Here is a 26,484-nt window from a genome sequence, read left to right as displayed (position 1 = left end):
AGAGAAAGGAGGATAGAAGTAGAAGCATCAGCTCATAGTAGTAGCTGCTTCTTTTATGGGCCTTGACCGGGAAAGCCCAGGGTTTCAAACTGGCAAGCTCAGCATTCCAGGTGGAGGCACAATCACTATACAATATAGAACAATGGTCCCTAACCTTTTTTGGGCCATGGATGGGTTTAATGTCAGAAAATATTTTCACGGACCCGCCTTCAGGGTGGGACGGATAAATGTATCACGTGACCGAGACAAGCGTCAAGAGTGAGTCTTAGACGGATGTAAGAGGGAATCTGGTCATTTTTTAAAAATAAAACATCGTTCAGACTTAAATATAAATAAAATGGAAATAATGTAAATTATTTATTCTTTCTCTGCGGACTGGTACCAAATGGCCCACGGACCGGTTCCGGTCCACAGCCTGGGGGTTGGGGACCACTGATATAGGATATAAATGTTTATCATTTTTAAGGACTTACTCTATACCAGGCTCAGTTTTAAGTAATTTGTAAGCCCTTCTGATCCTTTAATGTTCAAAACAATCCTATGAAAGCAGCAATATTTTTAATCTCCATTTTCTAGATGAGGATACTGAGAGGTTTGGGAGACAGAACAGTAAGAAATGGCAGAACGAGGATACAAACACAAGTCTAAAGTTTGGTTCCAGACCTGAGTTTTAACCATTATTCTATAGTTCCAGGAAATAAAAACAAAAACATTTCAGAGTCACAGAGCACTTTTCTGTTTATGAAAGACTTTCCTAAAGAGCTCCTTATAAAAAAAAGTAAAGATACGTAATTCAGTATCCTGGATTGAATCTTGGAATAGCAAAAGGACATTTGTGTTTAAACAGGTGAAATTTAAATAAATCTACACTCCAGTTAATATAGTATAATGTACCAATGCTCATTTTTTAGTTTTGAAAAATGTACCATAGTTATGTAAGATGTTAACTTTAAATAAAACTGAGTATGTAAATGATATATAGGAATTTTCTGTACTGTTTGCAATTTTCCTGTAAATCTACAATTATTTCCCTCAAAAATGAGCATATTTAAAAAAAAAGACTAAGTTGGTAATAATTGATAAAAATAAAAACAATGTGTAAAATAAAAAAGTGAGAATACACAGAAAAAGGTTTCCAGAAGATGTTATAAAGAAAAACAAGGCCCTGGCCAGTTGGCTTAGCGGTAGAGCATAGGCCTGGCATGTGGAAGTCCCAGGTTTGATTCCCAGCCAGGGCACACAGGAGAACCGCCCATCTGCTTCTCCACCCCCTTTTTTCTCTTTATCTCTCTCTTCCCCTCCCGCAGTCAAGGCTCCATTGGAGCAAGGTTGGCCCAGGCACTGAGGACAGCTCCATGGCCTCCGCCTCAGGCGCTAGAATGGCTCCATTTGCAACAGAGCAATGCCCCAGATGGGCGGAGCATCGCCCCCTGGGGGGCATGCCGGGTGGATCCTGGTCAGGCGCATGTGGGAGTCTGTCTCTCTGCCTTCTCACTTCTTACTTCAAAAAAATACAGAAGGAAAAAAAAAAAGAAAAACAAGCCATTTGCTTCCTCTGTAAGTAGAGACAGAAAGGCACTCAGATCAGTCAGTGGGAAATTCAAGAGGTGGAGAGCAAGTCCCTTATGAGAGCAGCCTCTGATGACTGCAACAGCTTAACATTCCAATGCTGCAGAAACAAACAGCAGCTCCCCTTTCAGTACCAATATAACACTACTCAGTTGGGGAACCCAGATACACACTGAACATATTAACTCCTACACCACTCTTATCAAGTGCCTGACACATATTAACACTCTCACACATGCTTAAAATTCTATCAGCTCTGGAACTCCTTTATGGACATTTGACATGAAAAGCATTGTGCTTTCTAATTTCATTTATGAAAACTATCTTAATTTTACTACTCCCCTACTCATTAATATATATTTAGGGATAACAGAAGTTATATAATTAAAGTACTAAATTAAGTGAGGTCATTAAGCTTTTCCATGCATTCTAGGCCTATCTTTAATAAACAATTTAACATTCCCACGAAGACATCAAATATGTTCTGAAAAAAATCCTTCTCAAATTTACAAAGTGATCTAGAGAGACTTGAATTGTTCAATATTTTATCATCTCAGACTGACAACCAACCACAACAAAAGTAAATATTCTAAGGCCTAAATAAAAACTACAATAATCAGAGTATGTAATACTAGGTCTGTTTCTTGAGAACAGCTGCAGTTATTAAAAATTGCAGGCATTGCCTGACCTGTGGGGGCGCAGTGGATAAAGCGTCGACCTGGAAATGCTGAGGTCGCCGGTTTGAAACCCTGGGCTTGCCTGGTCAAGGCACATATGGGAGTTGATGCTTCCAGCTCCTCCCCACCTTCTCTCTCTCTGTCTCTCTCTCCTCTCTCTCTCCCTCTCTGTCTCTCTCTCTTCCTTTCTCTCTCCTCTCTAAAATGAATAAAAAAATTTTAAAAAAAAATCCTCAAGGGTTGTAACAGTTACAACTCTGTTTAAAAAAAAAAATTGCAGGCATTAAAATATGTTAGTAATTATTCCTTCATGTTCAACATAATCCAGTAAAATAGGCATTATTATCTCTATTTTACAGCTAGAAAAACTGAAGCTCATTTTAATCAACTTGCTCAAGGCTATGTTTCCATTAAGCAGCCAACCCAGGACTCAAAATAGCAGCTACTCTGGCCCTATCAGCTATATGCCATTTCCATAATCCCATTTTTCACAACTTTAGCACTGTTGACATTTTGGGATGAATAATTCTTTGTTGTAAAGGGCTGTCCTATACACTGCAGGATGTTTAAAGTATCCCTGAATTTTGACTAGTGGACGCTGGTAGCACCCTTCCCATCAGTTCTGACAACCAAAAGTGTTCCCAGACATTGCCAAATATCCTCTGGGAAGCAAACTGCCTACAGTTGAGAACCACTGCCATAATCCCATGCTGTTTCTACATGCTGGCTATCACACTGTTAAAATAACACTTTTTCTGAGAAGAAAATGTTTTCATAAGACAGTTTTCCAGAATAAGTTCAAATTAAAAGAAGCTGGCAGTTTCAGCTTGAGCGCAGGCTCATCTGCTTTGAGCAAGGCTCACCAGCTTCAGCCCAAGGTCACTGGCTTGAGCAAGGAGTCACTTGGTCTGCTGTAGCCCCCCCAATCAAGGCACATATGAGAAAGCAATCAATGAACAACTAAGGTGCTGCACCAAAGAATTGATGCTTCTCATCTCTCCCCCTTCCTGTCTGTCCCTATCTGTTTCTCTCTGTCCCTCCCTCCCTCTCCCTCTCCCTCTCTCTCTCTTACACACACACACACACACACACACACACACACACAGTTGCAGTTTAACTAGAACCTTTGCTTTAAAGCTATTACGGGCCAAGCTGAAGTGACTATAAGAACATGCTGCTTGTCCAAAATAACCCTCAACAAATGAAAATATGTACTTTTTACTAATTCGTAGTTCGTGCTTTGGCAGAGACAACAGAGTAGTGGAAGAGGGGCATTCTGGTGGGCAGCTCGCATAGTAATGGGAGCAGAACTAAGAAGGTTCAGAAGACAATGGGTAAAGAATCTAAGCCATAGGGACTTAGGAGAACTGAACTCACAAACAAGTGGTAGGATTGTCAAGAGTCTCTGGACTGGCAGAATCTAGCATAAATGTTAACTAAAGATGGAATACCTCAAAATACCACTCAGAGAGCAATGAAAAACCTTAATAAAGAGAGAAAATCGTATGTATGGGCAAACCACTAGAGAATAATCACTATCATTCAGAAGTACATTTTTTCTTGCAAATATAAATTTATGTTTATCTTTAAATTCTGACATCACAGGAGCTACCTTCCTACAGCTCCAAAATGTTTCCTCATTCTGAATGCAGGTTTACTTTCAAAATAATGGACTGATAAAATCTGCACCTAAACACAGTTTAAGTCTAATTCGCTCCAAAAAGATTTTACTATATGAGGTTATACAGATATCAAAGGACTCAAACCCTTTTAAATTAATATTGTAGTGATCATGTTAACCTTTGCCATTAGGTTCCAGCAGCAACACTGCTCCTCACATGAGCTCCATAAGCCAGGCCCTTTAATAGGTGATTTCTTTGCAACAGCTTAATTAATACTCCCCAAACTACCTAAGATGGTTTCCCTCGCTGTACAGGAGAAAGAGACTCAGGGAAGTCAAGCCAGGACTTAACAGCATGAATTTTTTTTATTTCAAAGTCTACCTTTCACTTTTCACTGAAAATCAGCTTTACCTAAAGCAGGAATGGTAAAACAACCGAGGAGAATGAGGTACATATGATCAGTCAAAACAGAGGCTGAAAAATACAATAAAATTCTATGACTTGTAGCAAAGTACACTACCCCACAAGAATCAGCCTGGAGGTCAACACAACCCCAAAAGTAATCATATCTTGATTTTACTCTTAGATTTCAAAGTCATTTCTATAGATCAGGGGTCCCCAAACTGCGGCCCCCTAAGGCCATTTATCCGGTCCCCGCCGTACTTCCGGAAGGGGCACCTCTTTCATTGGTGGTCAGTGAGAGGAGTGTAGTTCCCATGGAAATACTGGTCAGTTTGTTGATTTAAATTTACTTGTTCTTTATTCTAAATATTGTATTTGTTCTCATTTTGTTTTTTTACTTTAAAATAAGATATGTGCAGTGTGCATAGGGATTTGTTCATAGTTTTTTTTATAGTCTGGCCCTCCAACGGTCTGAGGGACAGTGAACTGGCCCCTATGTAAAAAGTTTGGAGACCCCTGCTATAGATATTCTGATGCTTTGACATCTAGGATGCCCTTCTGAAGTGAGTTACAAGGAAACTACTAAGGCAGAAGAGCTCCCTGGAAGCATTAGTTTCTTTTGCAGGAGATTCTATATTTCTTGGTGCAGTGCTGCCCCCTTGTGAGCAACTTCTGAAAAAAATGGAATAAGATAACCTCTTCAGAGCAGTAAAATAGGCCTCCTACCCATCACCAGAGTAAAATTTCCAAATTAAAACAGTTCTTAGATAATTAAAGGCCTTTGTATGTTCAAAATTTTAACCATGTTGAGAAAATGAAACCGTTCTAAATGTTTCGGTGTGCGTATACACATTTAAACTCTACTGTACACCCACATCCACGAGGGCAGTGACAGGAATGGGAATGGGTACTCAGAAAGAGTCCTGGCTACATTAGCACTAGCTGTATGACTCTGGGAGAATTCTTTTGCTTCTCTGAATATACACTGCTTTACCTCTAACATGGAATAACATCTACTTTGCTGGAAAAGTATAAAAACTAAAGTAAAATAGTTTAAAAGCATCTATCACTGTGCATAACATAGAATGCATTTAAATTGATCTTTTCCTAATGACACAAGGTCGTTATCAGCCTTAGAAGCTTCTCAGGTATTTGAGCTACTAAACCCTATATTCTATCCCTAGACCTTGGAAGTTACTTAACATTCATGCATTCATCTGTTTCTTATTAGCAGCACAAAATCAGTATGACAGTCAGATCACTTTTTGGTAAAAGGTAAGAAATACTTTTGAGTTGAAAGTATGAGTTCAACATCAAAAGGAGGCATGTGTGTACATGTTTGTTGGCTACCTTTTATTCCAAGCTTTTTAGTTCTTCACTAAAAAACAGCAATGAAGAGCTCAAAAAAATGATTTGAATGTATGTAAAACACGGCCAGGACAAGAGTAAGGTGAGCAAGGCACACTAAGCACAAAATTTAAGGACACACCCCACTCTCAAGATTGTGCAGGTACCGGGTCATCATCTGAGAGTAAATGCCTCCTTAAATTTCACACCTTGGGTACTTTGTTAGCAATAAGTGGAACAATATTAGAGAAAAATTCTGCTTTAAGAAGTCTGACAAGAATCAGGATTTTCTATTTAGCGCAGTAGGTCCAACAATTTAATTTCTAATGCTGACATTTGCTCTAAGAAAATCAAGATACAATAAAAGGCCATTCCCGAAAGTTTCTCAAAATCTTATCAAATAACCTTAAATTTTCTCAAAGATAACTCTGTGAAATTCTCCCCAAATCACCTCCAAATTTGTTTCAGTAACAACAGGTTAAGAATTATTAAGAACATTCTAGTTTACCACAATCTTATATATAAATTCAAATTGAAATTCATTCATGTGTTGCCTGTTTAAATTAAGTACATATAGGTACCGGGTGGGGGAAGAAAACAGGTAAAACAAGATTGGCATGTATTGATAATTATTGAATCTGGGTTCATTTTATTTAGTCATTCTAATTGTGATGGGTTTGAAAATTCCAAGAGAATGCATAAATAAATAAATGGCATGTGCATACTACTTGAGTACTATGGACTGGACGAAACCAGCCCTTCCTCTACAATACATCAGTCAAATCGGGTTTGTCCCTGAATTATTCCATCCTCCCAAATGATCTGTATAAAGATCTCTAAGTGTTACTTGGGTACCAAAAAAAGTGCCTTTTTTAAGTACTCAGTATTAGTCCCTATCCCTGACCATCCTATTTTATAGGTTCTGCTTTGAAGAATTTACTTAGTAGAGAAACGACCTTTCCTTCCACAACTGGAGATGCCTGCAGTAGAACTCGCTTTCACTCTGCTCTCTCCACATTCTTAGCCCCACTGGGTATTTAACAAGTTTCCTCAGGGGATATTATATCTTGCTCATCTGGATGCCCAAAACTTCATGTGTCCAGCCCAAATACTTATCGTCTTCTCATCTGTCCTCAGGTAGAAAAACTTAAAAACACTTGCTCAGAATAACGGGGAACCAAACGCAGTGCCAAAACCACTACTTGGTATCAGCTAATCTGTCTATAAGATGGATACTATTGCCTTACACATTCATTTCTTTATGGAATTTTTTTAAAAAGTGCCACATGGTACTACTTGAGGGAAAAAAGGCAGGGTTGAATCAGAATTATAATATAGCCCTGGCCGGTTGGCTCAGTGGTTGAGCGTCGGCCTGGCGTGCAGGAGTCCCAGGTTTGATTCCCGGCCAGGGCACACAGGAGAAGTGCCCATCTGCTTCTCCACGCCCCCTCCTTCCTCTCTGTCTCTCTCTTCCCCTCCCGCAGCCAAGGCGCCACTGGAGCAAGGTTGGCCTGGGCGCTGAGGATGGCTATGTGGCCTCTGCCTCAGGTGCTAGAATGGCTCTGGTTGCAACAGAGCGACGCCCCAGATAGGCGGAGCATCGCCCCCTGGTGAGCGTGCCGGGTGGATCCTGGTTGGGCACATGCGGGAGTCTGTCTGACTGCCTCCCCGTTTCCAACTTCAGAGAAAAAAGAATTCTAATACTGGTGGTGATACCTGTCAGAAGCCATAGTTTAAGCACATATGCACCCACACCCACTTTTACACTGAGGAAGTGGTTGAAAGTGTCCTGATGGTACTCAGTACCACAGTACTTTTAAAAAATGTGGCTTCCTTCATCCTTTGACCATGCTACTAAACTTAAGGGATAATGAGCAGAAACCAAGGCTACCTAAAGAATAAGATGAACCAAATGAAACAGCCAAGCAGAAATCTGAGCAGGTAATTTGTGAGGGAGAGACAATGTCTACTTAAAGGCAAATTCTAATTCTCTATTTCAAAAAGTTCAAAAAATTTGAATATATGTACCCTGATTTATTGATGTCACCCCATTAAAATAAAAATTTATTTATATAAAAAAATAACTATTAAAAAAAAGTTCAAAAAAATATTCACAGGTTGTCCATTGAAATAATTGATGTTATTCACCTTCTAGTAAATAGTGCATTGGGCAGAAAGAGGAGAGAAGGTATCTATATTCCTCCATCATCTTGTAATGATACTTAAGAGCTTCAGTTACTAGCAGAGTCAACGTGCCACTTGGGACTTGGCTCCCCTTTAATTATATAGCAAAGTTTAAAATGTCAATTAGAGAAATAAAAGGTCCCAAAACTATAAGGTATTAAGTTATGTCTGGCTGCCAAACATTTAGAACAATCAAGTTTGGCTAAAAAGAAATCTTGTCCTAGAATTCTTCTATAAAAGAATGCATTACGATAATTAGGCAATAAAGATAATTTTGATTCAGTTTCTGTCCCCACACCACCACATACATCTACCTGAAGAAATAACCTTTAAAAAATTGATACAAATTAAATGTAAAACCTCCTTTAGAAAATGATAAAAAGACTGGTTTGTTTCTAAGCCAGAGAATTTTTATTCTTTTCATCTCATGACACACAAACTAATTACTAAAATTCTGCAGCACACTGCCTGACCGGGCGGTGATGCAGTGGATGAAGTGTCGGACTGGGATACGGAGGACCCAGGTTCCAGATCCCAAGGTCGCCAGCTTGAACGCGGGCTCATGTGGTTTAAGCAAAGCTCACCAGCTTGGACCCAAGGTCACTGGCTTGAGCAAAGGGTTACTCGGTCTGCTGAAGGCCCGCAGTCAGGGCACATATGGGAGAGCAATCAATGAATGAACAACTAAGGTGTTGCTATGAAAAACTGATGATTGATGCTTTTCATTTCTCTCTGTTCCTGTCTGTCTGTCGCTATCTCTGAACTCTCTCTCTGTAAAAAAAAAAAAAAAAAAAAAAACTAAACTAAAAAAAAAAAAAAAATTCTGCAGCACACCAAAATTTTTTTTTGCCAATTTAATAACACAACAACAAAAAAGTGGTATAATTTTGATTCATTCTGTTGTGTTGGCTGTTGACATTTTTTTTTATTTAACAATCTAAGGAAGAGAAGGTTAGTGCTCCTGATTAGTCAGGTATTGCATGTTTTAAAAATTCTTGCAGCACAGGCCCTGGCCGGTTGGCTCAGTGGTAGAGCGTCAGCCTGGCGTGCAGAGGTCCCAGGTTCGATTCCCGGCCAGGGCACACAGGAGAAGCGCCCATCTGCTTCTCCACCCCTCCCCCTCTCCTTCCTCTCCATCTCTCTCTTCCCCTCCCGCAGCCAAGGCTCCATTGGAGCAAAGATGGCCCAGGCGCTGGGGATAGCTCCTTGGCCTCTGCCCCAGGCGCTGGAGTGGCTCTGGTCATGACAGAGCGACGCCCCGGAGGGGCAAAGCATTGCCCCCTGGTGGGCGTGCCGGGTGGATCCCAGTCGGGCACATGCGGGAGTCTGTCTGTCTCTCCCCGTTTCTAGCTTCAGAAAAATACAAAAAAAAAAAAAAAATTCTTGCAGCACAATGGTGAAAATCACTATTCTAAGCCAGTATAGGGGTATGTATGATAAAAAGGTTTGCTTTAAGACCCTAGGCGTTTTAACTTGGTTTTCACCTCAGAAACACCTAGGACATGAGATACGACAATCTGTAGGACACACATAAGTCATGCTTCCCACAGCTAACCTATTGTTCAATGTCCCAAAGGTAAGATTTGTTTTAAACATGCTTTTTAAAGTAACTCATTTAAAATACTGCTCTCTTTATAAAAGCAGCTCATTACCATTGGATTTGAATCTGCTATGAGATCCCGCAGAGAATCCAGGAATCCCTGATCTTCTACCATCTGGGCATTGATATCATGGAGTTTTGCCACACAGACTGCTGCTGTTTTCCGAACATAGGGATCTTCATCCTTCAAGCACTTGCGGAGGGGCTCACAGAGATATTCTGTAATCTTGTCCACTCGGATGCACCCCATGGTTCTGACTGCCAAGGCCCGAATCAGAGGATTGGGATCTTCACAGTCCTACAAAAAACAATCCTTGACAATTATACGTATACATGGTGACTCAAAGTCAATAGTCTAGTCTGCATAAGCCATAAGAGAGTATTTCATTAATGTAAGCTTCCAGTTAGCCTACATCAGAACCCAAATTGCCTATGCTATCCTTTTCTAAATACAAACTTTAGTTGCCTATAAGAGATTAGCAATTCATATAACTTTTATATACACAATGAAGAAATGCCCACAATTAGTTCCAGGACTAAGCAAAAGCCTAGTGAGCTGGTGTTACCATTCCTGTGGCCATTAGTGGACCTGCCCTTAAAACAAAAGGCCTTTGGGCTTGTATTATTGTACCGAGGGGGAAAAAATGAATTGGAAAGATGAGCACCATTCCATAGTTAGTTCACAAATAATCAAGTGTGGAGAAAAAAGGTCTTGGCCTACAGGCAGGAAAGCAAAAGAGTGCACAGAAGCTGGTGTGGGCCTGACCACTAAGTAAGTTTCTGGATTAAGGAGCAGACAGAGCTCTGAGGTCCTAATTAACATACATTCTCTTTTACTAGCAAGAGCTCTCCTACATACAGTACAAATAAAACAGTAAGAAGAAACACTCCTTAAATTGCCCTATTTTAAAAAAATTCTTTAAAAATTATAAACCTATGTGAGTGCTAACTTCAAAAAACATGAACTAAATTCTTTCCAATGAGGTAGTCTTATCTGTGAACCACTGGACAGAAAGAATGAAATGTTCTTTGAGTCTGTACAATGTAGTTAAACAGGAAAACAACAAAAATTCCCTGAGAACAAAGCATATTGGTTATTTCTCAAAACAGTTTAATAGAAGCTAAGTTTTAAAATGCTATCTCTTTTTTAAAAACTGCAGACTAAGCCTGACCAGGCGGTGGTACAGTGGATAGAGCGTCGAACTGGGATGCGGAGGACCCAGGTTCCAGACCCCGAGGTCTTCAGCTTGAGCACGGGATCATCTGGCTTGAGCAAAGCTCACCAGCTTGGACCCAAGGTCGCTGGCTCAAGCAAGGGGTCACTCAGTCTGCTGAAGGCCCGCGGTCAAGGCACATATGAGAAAGCAATCAACGAACAACTAAGGTGTCGCAACAAAAAACTGATGATTGATGCTTCTCATCTCTCTCCGTTCCTGTCTCTCTGTCCCTATCTATCCCTCCCTCTATCTCTCTGTCTCTGTAAAAAACAACAACAAAAAAACTGCAGACTAAAATTAAGATGTAAAAAATATATATATTAACAGGAACTTCATGATTATGTTCATTAAATCCTTTTAAATTTATTTATTAATTTTGTTAATTTATTTATTTTTGAGAGAGACAGGAAGGGAGAGAGAAGCACAACTTGTAGGTTCTTTCACCTTAGTTGTGCATTGATTGCTTCCCATATGTGCCTTGACCAGGGTCAAGTAAGTGTCCTGTTGCTCAAGCTGGCAATCTTTAGGATAGTGTGGACAACCTCACAGCCACTTCCAGCTCAAGCCAGCGACCTCTGTGCTAACAAGCCAGCAACTCTGAGGCTTTGAACAGGTGACCTCAGCGTTCTAGATTGATACTTTATCCATTGTGCCACCAGTCAGGAAACGTTCATCAAATCTAATGAGCAGAAATTAAACTAAATATTCAATAATATTAAGGAATTATTAATGGTCAATTTTTAAGGATGTGACAATGGTATTGTGGTTATCTTTTTAAAAGAAAGCTTATTCTGACAAATACAAAGATGAAATTAGTTTTCATGCTTATGGTGGTTGGAATCTGCTTTAAAGTTATCCACTAGCCCCTGGCTGGATAGCTCAGTTGGTTAGAGCATCACCCTGATATGCCAAGGTTGCAGGTTCGATCCCCAGGCAGGGCACACACAAGAGTCAACCAATGAATGCATAAGTGGAACAATAAATCAATGTTTCTCTCTCTCCCTCTTCTTTCTCTTTCTAAAATCAATGGAATGAATAGGAAAGAGAAAGGAAAGGAAAGGAAAGGGGAAGGGGAAGGGGAAGGGGAAGGGGGAGGGGCAGGGGAAGGAGAGGGGGGAGGAGAAGGGGAAGGGGCAGGGGCAGGGGAAGGGGAAGCAAGCCCTGGTTGACTAGCTCAGTTGCTTAGAGCATCAGCCCAATATACCAAGGTTGCAGGTTTGATCCTCAGTCAGGACACATACAAGAATCTACCAATGAATGTATAAATAAATGGAACAACAAATCAATGTTTCTTTCTCTCTCTACCTCCCTTCCATTCTCTAAAAATCAGTAATTTTAAAAACTTTTTTAAAGAAAAATTACCCAGTAGGAAAGGGGATGAGGGTCAGAAAAGTATGTACAGGGCATATAAATTAAACAAGGCTGATCATGAATTGTTAACTATTAAAACTGCAAGATGGGTATTTGGAATATTTCCTCAATTTAAACATGTCTAAAATTTTCCAAAATAAAAAATTTAATCAAATGTGGTAAGACCTATTAAATAATACAAAAAAGAACTAGTACCTCCTGTAGTTTCCACTACTTCTGACATGCAAGCATAATTCTACAAAGATAAAACAAGTTAATGATACTACAGTAATATGCCCACTCTATGTCAGCTTTGCAAGCCTTTGTTAGCTCATAAAACAGTGAGGTTTCACCTGGCTTTCTCCTCTCATCTGGCAAGGATGCACCAAGCCCAGCTAACAGAAGGCACACCATATGGTCTGAACTGGATGACAAATGCTGGCATATAGAATCCTAAAACATGAACATTCCTAGTCACTGCCAGTACTTCTCTAAAGTCTCTTTTGGAACAGAGGTTGCTTATTTGCAATGCAGACACTATATCAAGAGACACTTATAAAAATGTTACTTGAAGTAGAAGAGACTGCTCTCAAGTCCTTAAAGTTACCTTCACAAAGCTGTTGACAGCCATGATGGCCATGTCTGGCTGACTCTTGGCATAGTTCATCAAGTAGAGGTACACAAGCTTCTTTAGTTCAAGGTTGTCGGTCTGCATACAGTTCACTACATCTGGAAAGAGAGAGCTGAAAAGAGAGGGAAAAGAGAAAGGAAAGGTTGAATAGATGCTGGTGCCAAACTGTTGGAAAAAACACGAAAAAATAGCCTTATTTTACAAAGTGATTTGATGCAAGGACAAATGTCCTCACGAAAATTTTTACATAAATGAATTACTGAAGAAATTGTAGCACTGATCCCAAGAAGGCCTCTAAAAACAGATTCTTCAAAAACTTTTTACTATGAAAATTTTCAAACAAAGGTAGAAAAATCAATATAATAAACCCAGTGTATCTATCACCCAGCTGTCAATAATGATACACGCTCAATCTTGTTTCAGATACTCTCCCTTCCCTAGTCCCTACGTCATCTAGTTGCTTGATTATTTTTAGGCAAATCCTAGATATCATATCTTTTCATGTATAATATTTTAGTGTATATCTTTAGGAATTTTTTAAAAATCACTATTTTTATCACACAAAGAAATTAACAGTAGTTCTTTACATCGATTCATTGCAGTTTCAAAGCATTACAACTGTTAGACTTTGTAATGCTCATATTTGTCCATCCTTGACAAGTCAGAACTTATCTGGTTAGCTCCTAAGTCCTTATGACATCACCTTACACTTCCTTGCTTTCTGGCAGAGCAAGATGCCCCATTCAGGTTCCTTTTGTACACTTCTAATCCCACAACTGGAGTCCAGTCATTTCTCTAACACATCATGAGTCGCTTTTAGTGGAATTTATCTATTTTTAACCTTACACATTCAGACAAATAAAAATTTCAGTGTATTCAAATATAAAAGAAGTTTAAACTCTTCCTAACTTCAAGTCATTTCATGATTTACCATTCTCCCTTAAGGCCAATGGAAAGAAATTTATGTTTCCATTCACAAAGTAGTATCATTAGCTTGAAAATGTTAAGCCTGTCAGATTTTAAAGTGTAAGCTGTATTTTTAGAAATATAGGTTAGTTATAATTTTAAAAAATAGAAGTTAAATATGATTTCATGGGAAGTCAGCAATTAACCTTTCCCCTAAGGCTTCATCAAAGTACCTTATAAATTAAATACTTCTAAATACCTTACTTCAGAAGGAAGGAGAAGCAAATATCAGAATATTTCTACAGAAAAGAGAAATAATTGGTCACATGGTATAGTTCTCATACTCATACAAAAACAACATACAAAAATAAAAAATATTTACAAAAAGGAAGATGGACTACAAAGTCAAAGAATCCAGTATATTTCCAAAGAACCAATGACTTCTGCCCCGAAAGGCGAACTACTTGTTTAATTTGCATGTGTGTACCTTACATAATTTTGTCTACATGTAGATAATTAATAAACACTAAGGCCCTAGACGGTTGGCTCAGTGGTAGAGCGTCGGCCCAGTGTATGGATGTCCTGGATTCAATTCCCAGTCAGGGCACACAGAAGAAGCAACTACTGCTTCTCCACACTTCTCCAACACCTTCTTTCTTTCTTTCTCTCTCTCTCTCTCTCTTTCTCTCTCTCTCTCTCTCTCTCTCTCTCTCTCTCTCTCTCTCTCTCTTTTCCCCTTCCACAGCAATGGCTTGATTGGTTTGAGCACACCGGTCCCTGGCACTGAGGATGGCTCTGTGGAGCCTCCGCTTCAGGTGCTAAAAATAGCTCAGCTGAGAGCATTTCCCAGATGGGCAGAGCATCACCCCATAGGGGGTTTGCCAAGTGAATCTCGGTCGGGGTGCATGCGGGAGTCTCTCTCTCTCTCCCCTCCTCTCACTTAAGAAAAATAAATAAATAAAAATATAAATTAAAAAATCTAAGAAAATCCAGCTTCATATACATATATAAATTGGAAAAGGGAGGAGTATTTTAATAGCTTTTTCATATAATTGGATACGCTTCTTTGATAAATTAAAGCTAGACAAATAGTTGGTTTTCATCTTTTTTAGTCCAGAAATGGTAGTTCCTTAAAAGTTAGTCTGAAACCATAAACTTTTTTTTTCTTTAATTTTTCTGAAGTGAGAAGCAGGGAGACAGACTCCAGCAGGCGCCCAACAGGGATCCACCTGGCATGCCCACTAGAGGGCGTTGCTCCATTGCAACCAGAACCATTCTAGTGCCTGAGGTAGAGACCATGGAGCCATCCTCAGTGCCCAGGCCAACTTTCCTCCTATGGAGCCTTGGCTGCAGGAGGGAGAGAGAGAGAGATAGAAAGGAGAGGGGGAAGGGTGGAGAAGCAGATGGGTACTTCCTGCGTGCCCTGGCTGGGAATTGAACCCAGGATTTCCACACACCAGGCTGATGCTCTACCACTGAGCCAACCAGCCAGGGCCTGAAACCATCAACTTTTAATACTTGGCTGCATTAAAATCTATTCATTTATCATTTATTTTGAATGGATCTTTTACCCATGCATAATTTTGTGATATATGCACTGGTCATTTGGAAATATTGGTTCAATGAGTTATGAAGATCTTCCTGATGCTGGCACATTTCATTATATAACAGCAAATAATCACATTCATTAATTTTACCACCAATCTCATCGGAAATGTCTGTAAGTATTAGGAACCTATTAAGCTCACGACAGGAAATACAAGTTTTCCAACAGTTTAATTTTTACTTTAAAGCTTAAATTTGTCTAATGTCATTTTTCCCCGTTGAAGTGACAAGTTCACTTTGTTCATTTTTGATAAAATGTCTCCCAAATACTGAAGTCTTATTAACTATAATTTGTCTGTCAATCATGCTTTCACATAAAAATGGTGTTCTCAACTCAAATACTCATGCATGGGCTTTTTTTTTTTTCCAATTCAACCATCATTCTTGCTATACAGCAGAAGTGCTTTATGCATGATTCCTATTTCATCATACAGAATACTTAAAAGGTTCAAAGGTTTAAGAAAAGAAAATCTGAATGCCTCATGAAGAATAGTCGGAAGTGAAAATGCCTTTTCCCCCCGCAAGCATGGTGGTGAAGGATACCACTACTGCTAGTTGGCACCACTGCCTTGGTCCATGCTACCAGACCAGCAGGGCACATGTCAGCACAGTGAGAAAGGCTAACAACACCTAAGTATTATTATAATAGCTTTGACCTCAGGGAAAGCCTAAAAGGATCTTAGGATATCAGGGGCCTGCAGACAACTCTTACTTATTTCCAAATGGTATTGTTAAACAACAGAAATTTTAAAAAATAGATTTGTTGCCCTGGCCAGATGGCTTGGTTGGCTGACATGCAATAGTTGTGGGTTCGATCCCTGGTCAGGGAACATATAGGAACAGGTGAGTGTTTCTGTCTTTTTCTCTAAAAAATCAATCAATAAATTTTTTTTAAAAGATCATTTTAAAAAAATAGATTTTGTTAATACTGACTTTTATCTTGAATTGAGGAACTGAATGTAGAGTTGTAAAGGTGAGGGCACTAGCTTGAACCAGTTAAAGAACTAGGAGCTTCTACTTCTCAGTATATTTTTATCATTTTCTAAAACTAATTTAGTAATAGGTTTCTAACTGTGCCAGCTCTCAGGAGGGTTGTTTTGTTGTGGGGTTTTTTGTATTTTTCTGAAGTGAGAAGCAAGGAGGCAGAGAGACAGACTCCCGCGCCCAACCGGGATCCACCTGACATGCCCGGGGCAATGCTCTCCCCATCTGGGGCGTTGCTCCATTGCAACCAGAGCCATTCTAGCACCTGAGGTGGAGGCCATGGAGCCACCCTCAGCGCCTGAGGTGGAGGCCATGGAGCCACCCTCAGTGCCTGAGGTGGAGGCCATGGAGCCACCCTCCAATGGAGCCCTGGCTGCGGGAGAGGAAGAGAGAGATAAGAGAGAAAGAGAAAGGGAGGGGTGGAGAAGCAGATGGGCGCCTCTCCTGTGTGCCCTGGTAGGGAATCAAACCCAGGATTTCCACACACCAGGCCAACACTCTACCACTGAGCCAACCGGCCAGGGCCTCAGGAGGTTTTATGCTAGAACTGTCTGCAACAAAATCAAACTGGTTTCACTCTTCCAAAAAAAAAAAATCAAACTTAAGTCACAGAATTAATATAAAAGCAACTATATGTTCTGATGATGTTTTCAGGGACAAATCCATTCTTATAGGTTCTACAATTGAAACAATTTTAAGTGAAAAGCAGTAAAGGCCATAAATTAGGATATGGGTCTAAAGAGACCAACGGCAGGAGTGACTACCCTTACCTAACATCCTTCCCCACGGTCATAGCAGCAATCACTTTCTTCACAGCCTCCTTCCTCTTTTCTTTCTTTTCATTGTTGAGCTCAGCCTTTAATTCAAAGATTTCTCCTATAAAAGAACAAAACAGATGAGTTTCTAGGACCAAAGAAATAAACCAAATAATGTGTTATGTAATAAGTAACACCATGAATGTTGACCAGAGACAGGGCAGCAACCAAAATAAGATTATTTAAAAATAATAGGATAGGTACAATTCAAATCCCTAGATTTTCAACTGACCTATTCACAAGAACACCATCTTTCAGGTTATGGCCAGAGAGGAAGATGCAATCCAGACCTTAGGGCAATCCAGATCTTAAGAGACACAGAAGTGGGAAAAAGTAAATTTCATGATATCTTACTACAATGGGGAGAGAATGGCATCTGAGGAACAATCTCCCACCAGAATTTCAAGATCCTGGGGAAAAGATAAATGTAGACAGGGAAAAGAATCATAAATAAGTGTTTTCAAACCCAAAATGACTCCAGATATTATCTCATCCACCCACTCTTAACTTCACACATAAAGAAGTGAAGCTCAAAGATCTCAGAGTGAGTTAGTGACAGTGTCTCCTGAACCCAGAGGTTCTCGACCTTGACCACATACCACTACCTGGGAAGTACTTAAAAACAGTAATGCTCAAGCTCTACTTTGGACCAAATACATCAGAATGTCAAGGAGAACTCTTACTTTCATATTTTTAAAGTTCCCCCAGTGATTCTAATGTACTAACACAATTTGAAAATCACTGCTCTACTCTAATTAGTACTTTAAGAGGGTAATGGGGCCTGACCACGTGGTGGCACAGTGGATAGAGCGTCAGACTGGGATGCAGAGGACCCGGGTTCAAGACCCCAAGGTCGCCAGCTTGAGTGCGGGCTCATCTGGTTTGAGGAAAAAGCCCACCAGCTTGAACCCAAGGTCACTGGCTCCAGCAAGGGGTTACTCGGTCTGCTGAAGGCCCGCGGTCAAGGCACATATGAGAAAGCAATCAATGAACAACTAAGGTGTTGCAACGCGCAATGAAAAACTAATGTTTGATGCTTCTCATCTCTCTCTGTTCCTGTCTGTCTGTCCCTGTCTATCCCTCTCTCTGATTCACTCTCTGTCTCTGTAAAAAATAAATAAATAAAAATTTAAAAAAAAAGAGGGTAATGGGGGGGAATTAATGGCCTTTTATTCAATCAGTCTAAAGAGAAACAATCTTGAAGAATGCTACAAACCAGTCATTTCTAAAAGAACAGTCTCGAGTAACTGACTGTGCAGGCCCCGTACTGTGAATCGGCAGGGCTGTTGCCACTATTTTAAGGTCCAGGCTCACCTATGTTCAGAAAGCTGGAGTTAAAATAAGAAAAGGTTATATAACCTTGAACTGGTTTTAAAAGAAAATATACTGCCACGCCCATGAAAAAGAAGCTGACTACTCCCACTTCAGCCTTCCATCTATACCCTTAAATCTTTCTACAATATTGCCTCATCTTTCTCTACCTTTACGTCAGTTCTTGATGTTCATTTTAACCAGACCTCATTCATCAGTATAGAAATAGTGGGGACAGCAAACTATGTGATCTGCTGAAGCCCCTAAATGTGAAGGATGAAACTAAGAAACACAGCCATTGAACACCTAAAAAGCTTGTTACATCAATAGCCACTGCAAACAAATACATGTTACAAACACTACTGTTTTATTTAATCAACAGCTGCAAAAATAGCACAGCCAAAAAAGCGGGACCCTTTTAGGAGTCATTCTCCTCTACAGCAAGACCTCTACTGTCAAATCCAGCACTTAGGGGTCCTTGCCATCATTTACTCCTGGGAACAGTGATAGACAAGCAGCAGGGTTTCAAAAAAGCTGAACTGTGAATAGCAGCAGCAGTTGAAGCATCAAAACAGGATGTAACTGAAATTACTCCAACTCCAATAGCATAAAATTAAAGAATATGTTCCAGTGGTAATTCTGGTTGGTGTTGCAGGAAATAAAAAGAACACAGTCTGTTCATTTTTAAATATGGTATTTACCCAGTCATGATTCATTCGTAAGTCTCAAAGTTTTATAAGTCCCTAAATAAAAAAAAAGGTTATCAGGACCCACTACAAGAGATGGTCTGAAGAGTTAGGTGAGTTTTTAAATATACCTTTTTATGTCATTATAAACAATATATTGGTCATCAAAGCCCACAAAATGTTAACAGAATATACACATTTCAGAATAAGAGAATCATAAAAATGCTGAAAAAGAATGGCAAAGGCTAGAGGCATTTGTGAGGTGTAAGCAATAAAGATAGAAAGGAAGAAGTCAGGAGGAGCCAAGGAGAGGCACTAAGTGAAGCAAGGGATTTCATACATACAACTTTACTCAAGTCTTACCCCCCCTTAATCAAATCTACCAAGCACTGCTAGCAGCAAGCAGAGAAAAATATGGGGAGCTTTTAAAATTCCCCCCACACTGGCCATACCATAGGCCAATGAAATCAGGATGTCTGCAGATGGAGTGGGGGAAGAGGGAGGATGGGACCTGGACATCAGTATTGTTTTAAATCTCACTAGGTAACTCCAGTATGTAGATATGGTTGAAGGCCATTGACTAGAAGGCAGTTGACATAATCAACTAACTATGGAGCTTCCTGTATTATAATTAAAAAGCTTATTTACCTTTCTATAACTCCAAATGGAAGAACTGGACAGATACGCTTGCACTTTCTAGAAAATATTCTGGTATTCCTTGCTCACTCTAGGCCACACTAGTGTGCCCTCTGACTTTTTTTTTAAGCATTGCAATCTTAAAGTTAAAAGATTCCCAAGCCCTGGCTGGTTGGCTCAGTGGTAGAGCGTCGGCCTGGCGTGCAGAAGTCCCAGGTTCAATTCCCGGCCAGGGCACACAGGAGAAGCGCCCATTTGCTTCTCCACCCCTCCCCCTCTCCTTCCTGTCTCTCTCTTCCCCTTCCGCAGCCAAGGCTCCATTGGAGCAAAGTTTGCCTGGGCGCTGAGGATGGGTCTGTGGCCTCTGCCTCAGGTGCTAGAACGGCTCTGGTTGCAGCAGAGCGACGCCCCAAGATGGGCAGAGCATCGCCCCCTGGTGGGCATGCCGGGTGGATCCCGATCGGGCGCATGCAGGAAGGAGTCTGTCTGACTGCCTCCCCGTTTCCAACTTCAGAAAAATACAAAAAAAAAAAAAAAAAAAAAGATTCCCCAATTGTTAACATTATGCCATACTTTTTATACTTTCTATATATTTTCAAGTTTTGTTCCTGGACTACTTTAACATTAAGCTGTAGACATCATATCTTTTTAGCTGTCAGTGTACAATCTTTTAGGAACAAGGCATTATCTTATATAACCATAATAAAATGACAAAGTAGGATCATGCATTATATTTGTTACTGTGTCTATTTAGTCCTTGAATCTGACAAATTCTTCATCCTCTGTCTTTCATGGCAATGATTCCCCTCCCCCAAGCACAGGCCAGTTATTTTATAGCATGTTCTCAGTTTGGGTTTCTCATGGGAGTTCCCTCATGATTACAATGGTGTAATGCACTTTGACAGGCATAATTCATAAATGACCGAACGTTCCACTCAGTGCACCACATCAAGAGGAAAATGAAGCCCTGGTCAGTTGGCTCAGCAGTACGGCGTCGGCCCGGCATGTGGATATCCTGGGTTCCATTCCCAGTCAGGGCACACAGAAGAAGCACCCATCTGCTTCTCTACCCCTCCCCCTCTAGCTTCTCTCTTTCTCTCTCTCTCTCTTCCCCTCCTGCAGCCATGGCTCAATTTCAGCAAGTGGGCCCCAGGTACTGAGGTACTGAGGTTGGCTCCATGGCCTCGCCTCAGGCGCTATAGTAGCTCAATTGCTGAGCAACAGAGTAGCAGCCCCAGATGGGCAGAGCATCGCCCCGTAGGGGGCTTGCCAGGTAGATCCTGGTTGGGGCGCATGCAGGAGTCAGTCTCTCTGCCTCTCCGCCTCTAAGTAAAAACAACAACCACCACCACACACACACAAGAGGAAAATGATGTTAATTTGTTCCATTACTGATGATGTTAACACTGAATATTTGGTTCTGGTAATCGCTAGGTTTTGATGCTGTAGAGTTACTACTCTTCCCTTGTAATTAGTTAAGTAATTTTTGAAAGGATGCTTATGAAACTATTTAAATATCCTATTCCTCATCAAACTTCCACCTGCCAGTTATTTTAGGATTCAGTGATGACTCTTGCCTAAATCCACTACTACTATGATTTGTATGTATACACATACATACTTATTTTTCGATGGCTTACTATCTACTAATTTGACCACTTTAAATTCTCAAATTTGGCCAGTGGAAACCCTTCAAACTATGCTGCTCCTTGACACGTGCCACCATTTTTTTTTTTAGTACTTCCTTGCTTTTGCTTCTGGCATAAGATGTTCATGTTCATCTTGTACTTTCCCTTGACCCAGCCTTGGAAATCAGGCATCTCTCCAAGGAGTCCTGATTCCTTTTCGTGGGAAACAATATTTAGAAACCAGGATCTGAGTATTAGGTGTCCTTTTGCATCTACTCTAACTTGGAGAAAATACAAGGTATGGAATACAAAACTCCACTAATGTTAGGGTAGAGAAGATGATTCATACATAGTAGGTACTCAATATTTACTGAATAAATGAAGAAATCAAAGTAGAAGGACACTGCAGAGTGTTTTTCAAGACCAAACTCAGTTAAATCTGGAAATAGGATGCTAAGGCCAGTAAACCAGAAAGACATATTCTGGGGGAGAGAAGTCATATTTCAGCCACTGGAGAAGAGAAAAGGTACATTTGAGAAGGCAAGTTGCTAGAAAATCAGAGGACTGGAAGTTAGTGTCAGGCCAAGAATACTTAGTAAACATAAGTACTGCTAAAAACAAGAGCACAGAATTCTGATCCCAAAAAATAATAAAGCTCAGCTGAGGGATATAACAGGCTAAAAAGAGCTAAACTGGTCTGCCTTTGATGGGAGGGCCATCTACAGCACTAGAAAAGAGCTATTTTATCTAGAAACAATTTTACAAAAGATAAGGTTAGACTTTCCCAAGAATGTTTAGTTCCTAAGCTAACACTCACATGTAAAAACCACTATCATATTTCTGACAACAAAGATAAAAAGGTTGATAAATTCAAAGCTACTCAAGTACTCTATGACCTTAAAATCGTAATACCGACTTGAAAGGTTCCCTGTTTTAAGTACAAAGAATGTATCTAGCAAAGCCTAGTCAAAGAATGAGGTAGATCTATATGGAGCAATATGAAAATAGCAAGTTTCTTTCATTGTTTTATATGCCCCATTTTCTTTAAAGATAAAAATTTTAAAATATAGATTAATATATGCATGTATATACATAGGATACACATTGAGTCCCCCTCAGGAACAGAACAGGAACAGGAAGGGAGACAACTTTCATTCTTACTTTTTAATATAGCTATATTTAATACTATTCCTTGTCATAAAATGTTTACTTCCATGAAATAAACTGAGAATCAATCAATGTGCTCAGATCTATCAATCTTCAATGGATCAGTGCTGGATCCCTTCCTTTTACTATGACAGAACCTTCATATCACATTAAAAACCTATACTTTCACAATATACTTTTCTGTAGAAGTATCAGATCCCCAGTGAGACTGTCCACAACATGCATGTCTGGAACATTCTCCTTGGGACAATCTTACACCGTACTTTTGAAGAAGCGCAAAGCTTTGATCAGGCTCACATACTTACCTTTTTTGTTGGTTGTGAAGTACTTGGAGTCGGTCATGGTGCTGGCTCTCTAATGTGCACCTACAGCAAGAGAAAAGAGTTACTTTAGCCAAGGTACTGATGTCCAGCAAGGCATAGATTAATTTCAAAAATATTTATATATTAGAATTTCTGTCTGAAAAAATGAGCATCTTCTTCCTTACCATAATCACTGGTGATTCAAGGGACGCAAAAATAATGAATTTAACTCTTGCCTTAAGGAGCTAATTGGAGCAAAATCCAAAAGCCAAGTGGAAAGTAATATTCTGATCCTATCACGGCTTTGTAATTTTACCCACAATTATCTCCTGAAAGTCTCCAAGACCCAAAATTACACCTTTCTGTAAACACATCTTCAGTTAGTCACTCAAATATTTAAGATAAGGGAAAGTTTGTTTTGAGAGCTCTCCTCATTATTTCCTATTCAGTAAAGCTGATTTACTTCCCTGCCTCAAGATGAAGTCACTTCAAAACCTACTCTGAAGCAGCGTAAGGTCAAAGAAAAACACACTGCCAATCTATTCACCATTACATGCAACTTTCAATAAAAGCAATCTCAAAAAAAAACCAAAAACAGGCCCTGGCCAGTTGGCTCAGCGGTAGAGCATCGGCCTGGCGTGCGGGGGACCCGGGTTCGATTCCCGGCCAGGGCACATAGGAGAGGCGCCCATTTGCTTCTCCACCCCCCCCCTTCCTCTCTGTCTCTCTCTTCCCCTCCTGCAGCCAAGGCTCCATTGGAGCAAAGATGGCCTGGGCGCTGGGGATGGCTCCTTGGCCTCTGCCCCAGGCGCTAGAGTGGCTCTGGTCGTGGCAGAGTGACGCCCCGGAGGGGCAAAGCATCGCCCCCTGGTGGGCAGAGCATCGTCCCTGGTGGGCGTGCCGGGTGGATCCTGGTCGGGCACATGCAGGAGTCTGACTGTCTCTCCCCGTTTCCAGCTTCAAAAAAAAAAAAAAAAAAATCCAAAAAACATAAAACACCTCAATTAGTAGAATACTCTGACGACCTATCTAGAAAGGCAACACTTTACCCATGGATTATTTTTTAAACTATGGTTTTCGTATTTCCAATAATCTACACTTATAACCCAACAGTATTCCCAAAGAATAAGTATAGTTTACAGTTAAAAAAGGCAAAAACTGAAATACTTGTTCAGTCACATTGAGTACAAAAGAGAATCAGAACTGGTGTTAAAACTTAACACAGATTCCGGCCTCAACTTGAACTCGTCTACTCGGGTTTTCAGAAGTGATCCAGCTGACTCTTATTGGCTCTACCAGCAAAAATACAGCACGGACTGGTCACACTGCTCCCAGATAGTGATGAAATGTTCTCTCAGAAACTCGCAGTAAGACTTCTGTCCAAACTACCTGATTTCTCTGAATACATTAAACTTTTCATAATATTCTTTTTGCACTCAAAACTGAGTATCTTCTTCCTCACCATCATCATTAACTATACTAATGACCAAATTTAGGACAGATGCCCTGGTCCCTGCTCACTACTGTCAAGTAAAAATAACACAGGGGATAATATACTTGGCAAACCTGAATGGTAACACATTTGGCAAACAACAGTAAATATGGATCTGAGAGAAAAGACCTAAGCACTAAATAAATCAATGCAATGAAGGAAAACGAAAAAGAGCCAGAAAACAAAAAATAATGAAAAAAACTTGGCTCAAATCATCTCTAAAATGTGCTGCTTGGACAACCTAAGAAAAATTAGACTCATTTGCTGTCTTTCCAAGCAGTTACCTTACTATTTCCAGTCCCTGCCCCTCATACAATAATCCTTTTGACTTTATCAGAATTTCACTGAATTGCCTTGTTAAAAAATTAACCTGTAACAGAGGCTTGCCTTACACAATATTTTCATGCCTTTCTAGCAAAAATTCAAAGAAAGTATAATCATTTAATTCATTCACAATGCAAACTAAATGTGAAGTGGGCAAATTGAAGGAATCCTTCACATAAAAGACACGGAATAAATCTGAAGTTATTATCTAAGAACTCATATATACAAAGAGAAAAACCAGTATACAGAAATGATTACTAGAAGCTGACAGAAGGGCCGTAGCTCAAAGCCATCATGGTCCGTCTAGCAGGGGTCTCAAACTCGCGGCCCGCCGAACAATTTTGTGCGGCCCGCAGACTAATCCACGGGCTTACTTAATTTTATCCAAAATATTTTGAACTTTGTGGATTAGTCTGTGGGCCACACAAAATTGTTCAGTGGGCCGCATGCGGTCCACGGGCCGCGAGTTTGATACCCCTGGAGTGTGTTATTATGCCATTCTAAGTCCCATAGGATCATCAAAACTTAAAACTTGCTTAAGATTTAAAAACAGAATCTGATTGGAATTCTTCACCCAGTTTCTTTGAAAAATGGCACAAAAATCATTGTTTGCTTAAAACTCTCATAACACATACACACACATTAAATTCTTAACAGTTTTCAATACAAACTGTTAAACATTAACCTAGTCATAAATCCTACCTTTATTAATGACCCACACACTTCAGTACTTCTAACAAATTTCATTGTCAAGGAATATATTTCTGTCCTATTCATTGTGAGCATTAAGTGTTCTTAACTAGAGATTAACGTACCCACCCACAAAAGTACAGAGAAGAGGAGAGAGTCAAAAGTAATCTTACTTTCTAAATTACGAATCCCTGCTCTTAAAGAGGAAGGAAAAACATATCAATCTCTCAGCTCACACTGTTGTCAACACCCGTAATGAAATATCCCTCATCCATATTGGCAGAAGAACATTATATCAAAGTCGGTTCCTGCCTTAAACCAAAAGAAATTCCAAGAAAAATGCAAATAGTCTAAACAAAAACAAATAAGAGGTAGTGGTTACACAACACTGTGAATGTCTGAAATGCCACTGAACTGCTCACTTTAAAATGCTTAATTTTGTTATGTGAATTTCACCTCAAAAAATTACAAAACAATCACACGTCAGAGATACACATAACCAGATTCTCCAAAATACGGGATGGTGAAAACTATTGTCTGCATTAGAAGCCAAAGAAAAAGCAGCCGAGCGAGAGCTCAAGAAAAATACTAAGCACAGGGTGGGGCAAGAGTAGGTTTACAGTCGCTCATATGGAAAATAATACAGTAATTAATAAGTAATAATACAATAATAAATTGTGCTTCATGTACTCACAACTGTAAACCTACTTCTGCCCCACCTGTACTTGCTGAAGAATCTCAAAAATCAACTCCTGGGGGGAAAAAAATACATTGTTCTTTCAGGAGAGCCTCAGGAAAAAGCAAAGCCATCAAGGAGTCTGAACTCTCACTACCTTTCTACCAGGTCAAACTAGACAAGTCCTAGCTATTCCGAAGACTTTCCACATGGCTTGGGGGCATTGTTAAACAAAGCTGCCACAGTGAAAGCACACAATCACTCTTACTTGTCCTAACCCAGCATGTAACGTCACTGCATTTCAGAGAAGGCCTCCCTGTACAGAATTATACATCTAGATTTAACATAACCTAGTTTCTACTATTAATATATAGATTATGAAAGTCTCTTTTATTCCTCCCTCTTTCCAGTCTCCCTAAAGAGATTAAAGCCAGAAAAAAAAGTAATACGGTCTTAATTTCAAATGACTCTCTGGGAAATGGCAGCTAAATTAAGAGTTGGCAAGGCCACTAAATCCCTTCTTTTCACTTCAAATTGGGCTTTACACAGTCTGGTGCTAATACTAAAAAACTAGCCAAAGAGTTAGCCAAATTATAAAGCAGAAAGGCCATTCTAGCAATCTTTTATTACAAGGGTGAGAGGTGCTAATCAGATATTTCAATA

At 39.9% G+C, this 26,484-nt stretch overlaps 1 protein-coding gene across 6 annotated transcripts in view; it reads right to left on the bottom strand.

Moving 5' to 3' along the window:
• AP2B1 (adaptor related protein complex 2 subunit beta 1) overlaps positions 1-26,484 on the bottom strand; it is a 125,484-nt gene that overhangs the window by 97,152 nt on the left and 1,848 nt on the right. For 5 of the 6 annotated variants that reach the window (XM_066263362.1, XM_066263366.1, XM_066263364.1 and 2 more), the window contains exons 2-5: positions 22,643-22,702; positions 16,865-16,970; positions 12,576-12,711; positions 9,454-9,699 (exon numbers count right to left, since the gene is read on the bottom strand). In XM_066263362.1, coding sequence (XP_066119459.1) covers positions 9,454-9,699; positions 12,576-12,711; positions 16,865-16,970; positions 22,643-22,679 — 525 coding nt within the window. In that variant the 5' untranslated portion in view covers positions 22,680-22,702. Of the gene's footprint in view, positions 1-9,453; positions 9,700-12,575; positions 12,712-16,864; positions 16,971-22,638; positions 22,703-26,484 lie in introns of all 6 variants that reach the window. The other variant, XM_066263365.1, reaches the window with a different exon arrangement.

Source organism: Saccopteryx bilineata, chromosome 2 (genome assembly GCF_036850765.1).
Source record: "Saccopteryx bilineata isolate mSacBil1 chromosome 2, mSacBil1_pri_phased_curated, whole genome shotgun sequence".
Lineage (NCBI taxonomy): Eukaryota > Metazoa > Chordata > Mammalia > Chiroptera > Emballonuridae > Saccopteryx > Saccopteryx bilineata.
The sequence above is the reverse complement of the archived record's forward strand: the minus strand, read 5'-3'. Positions and strand labels throughout refer to the sequence as shown.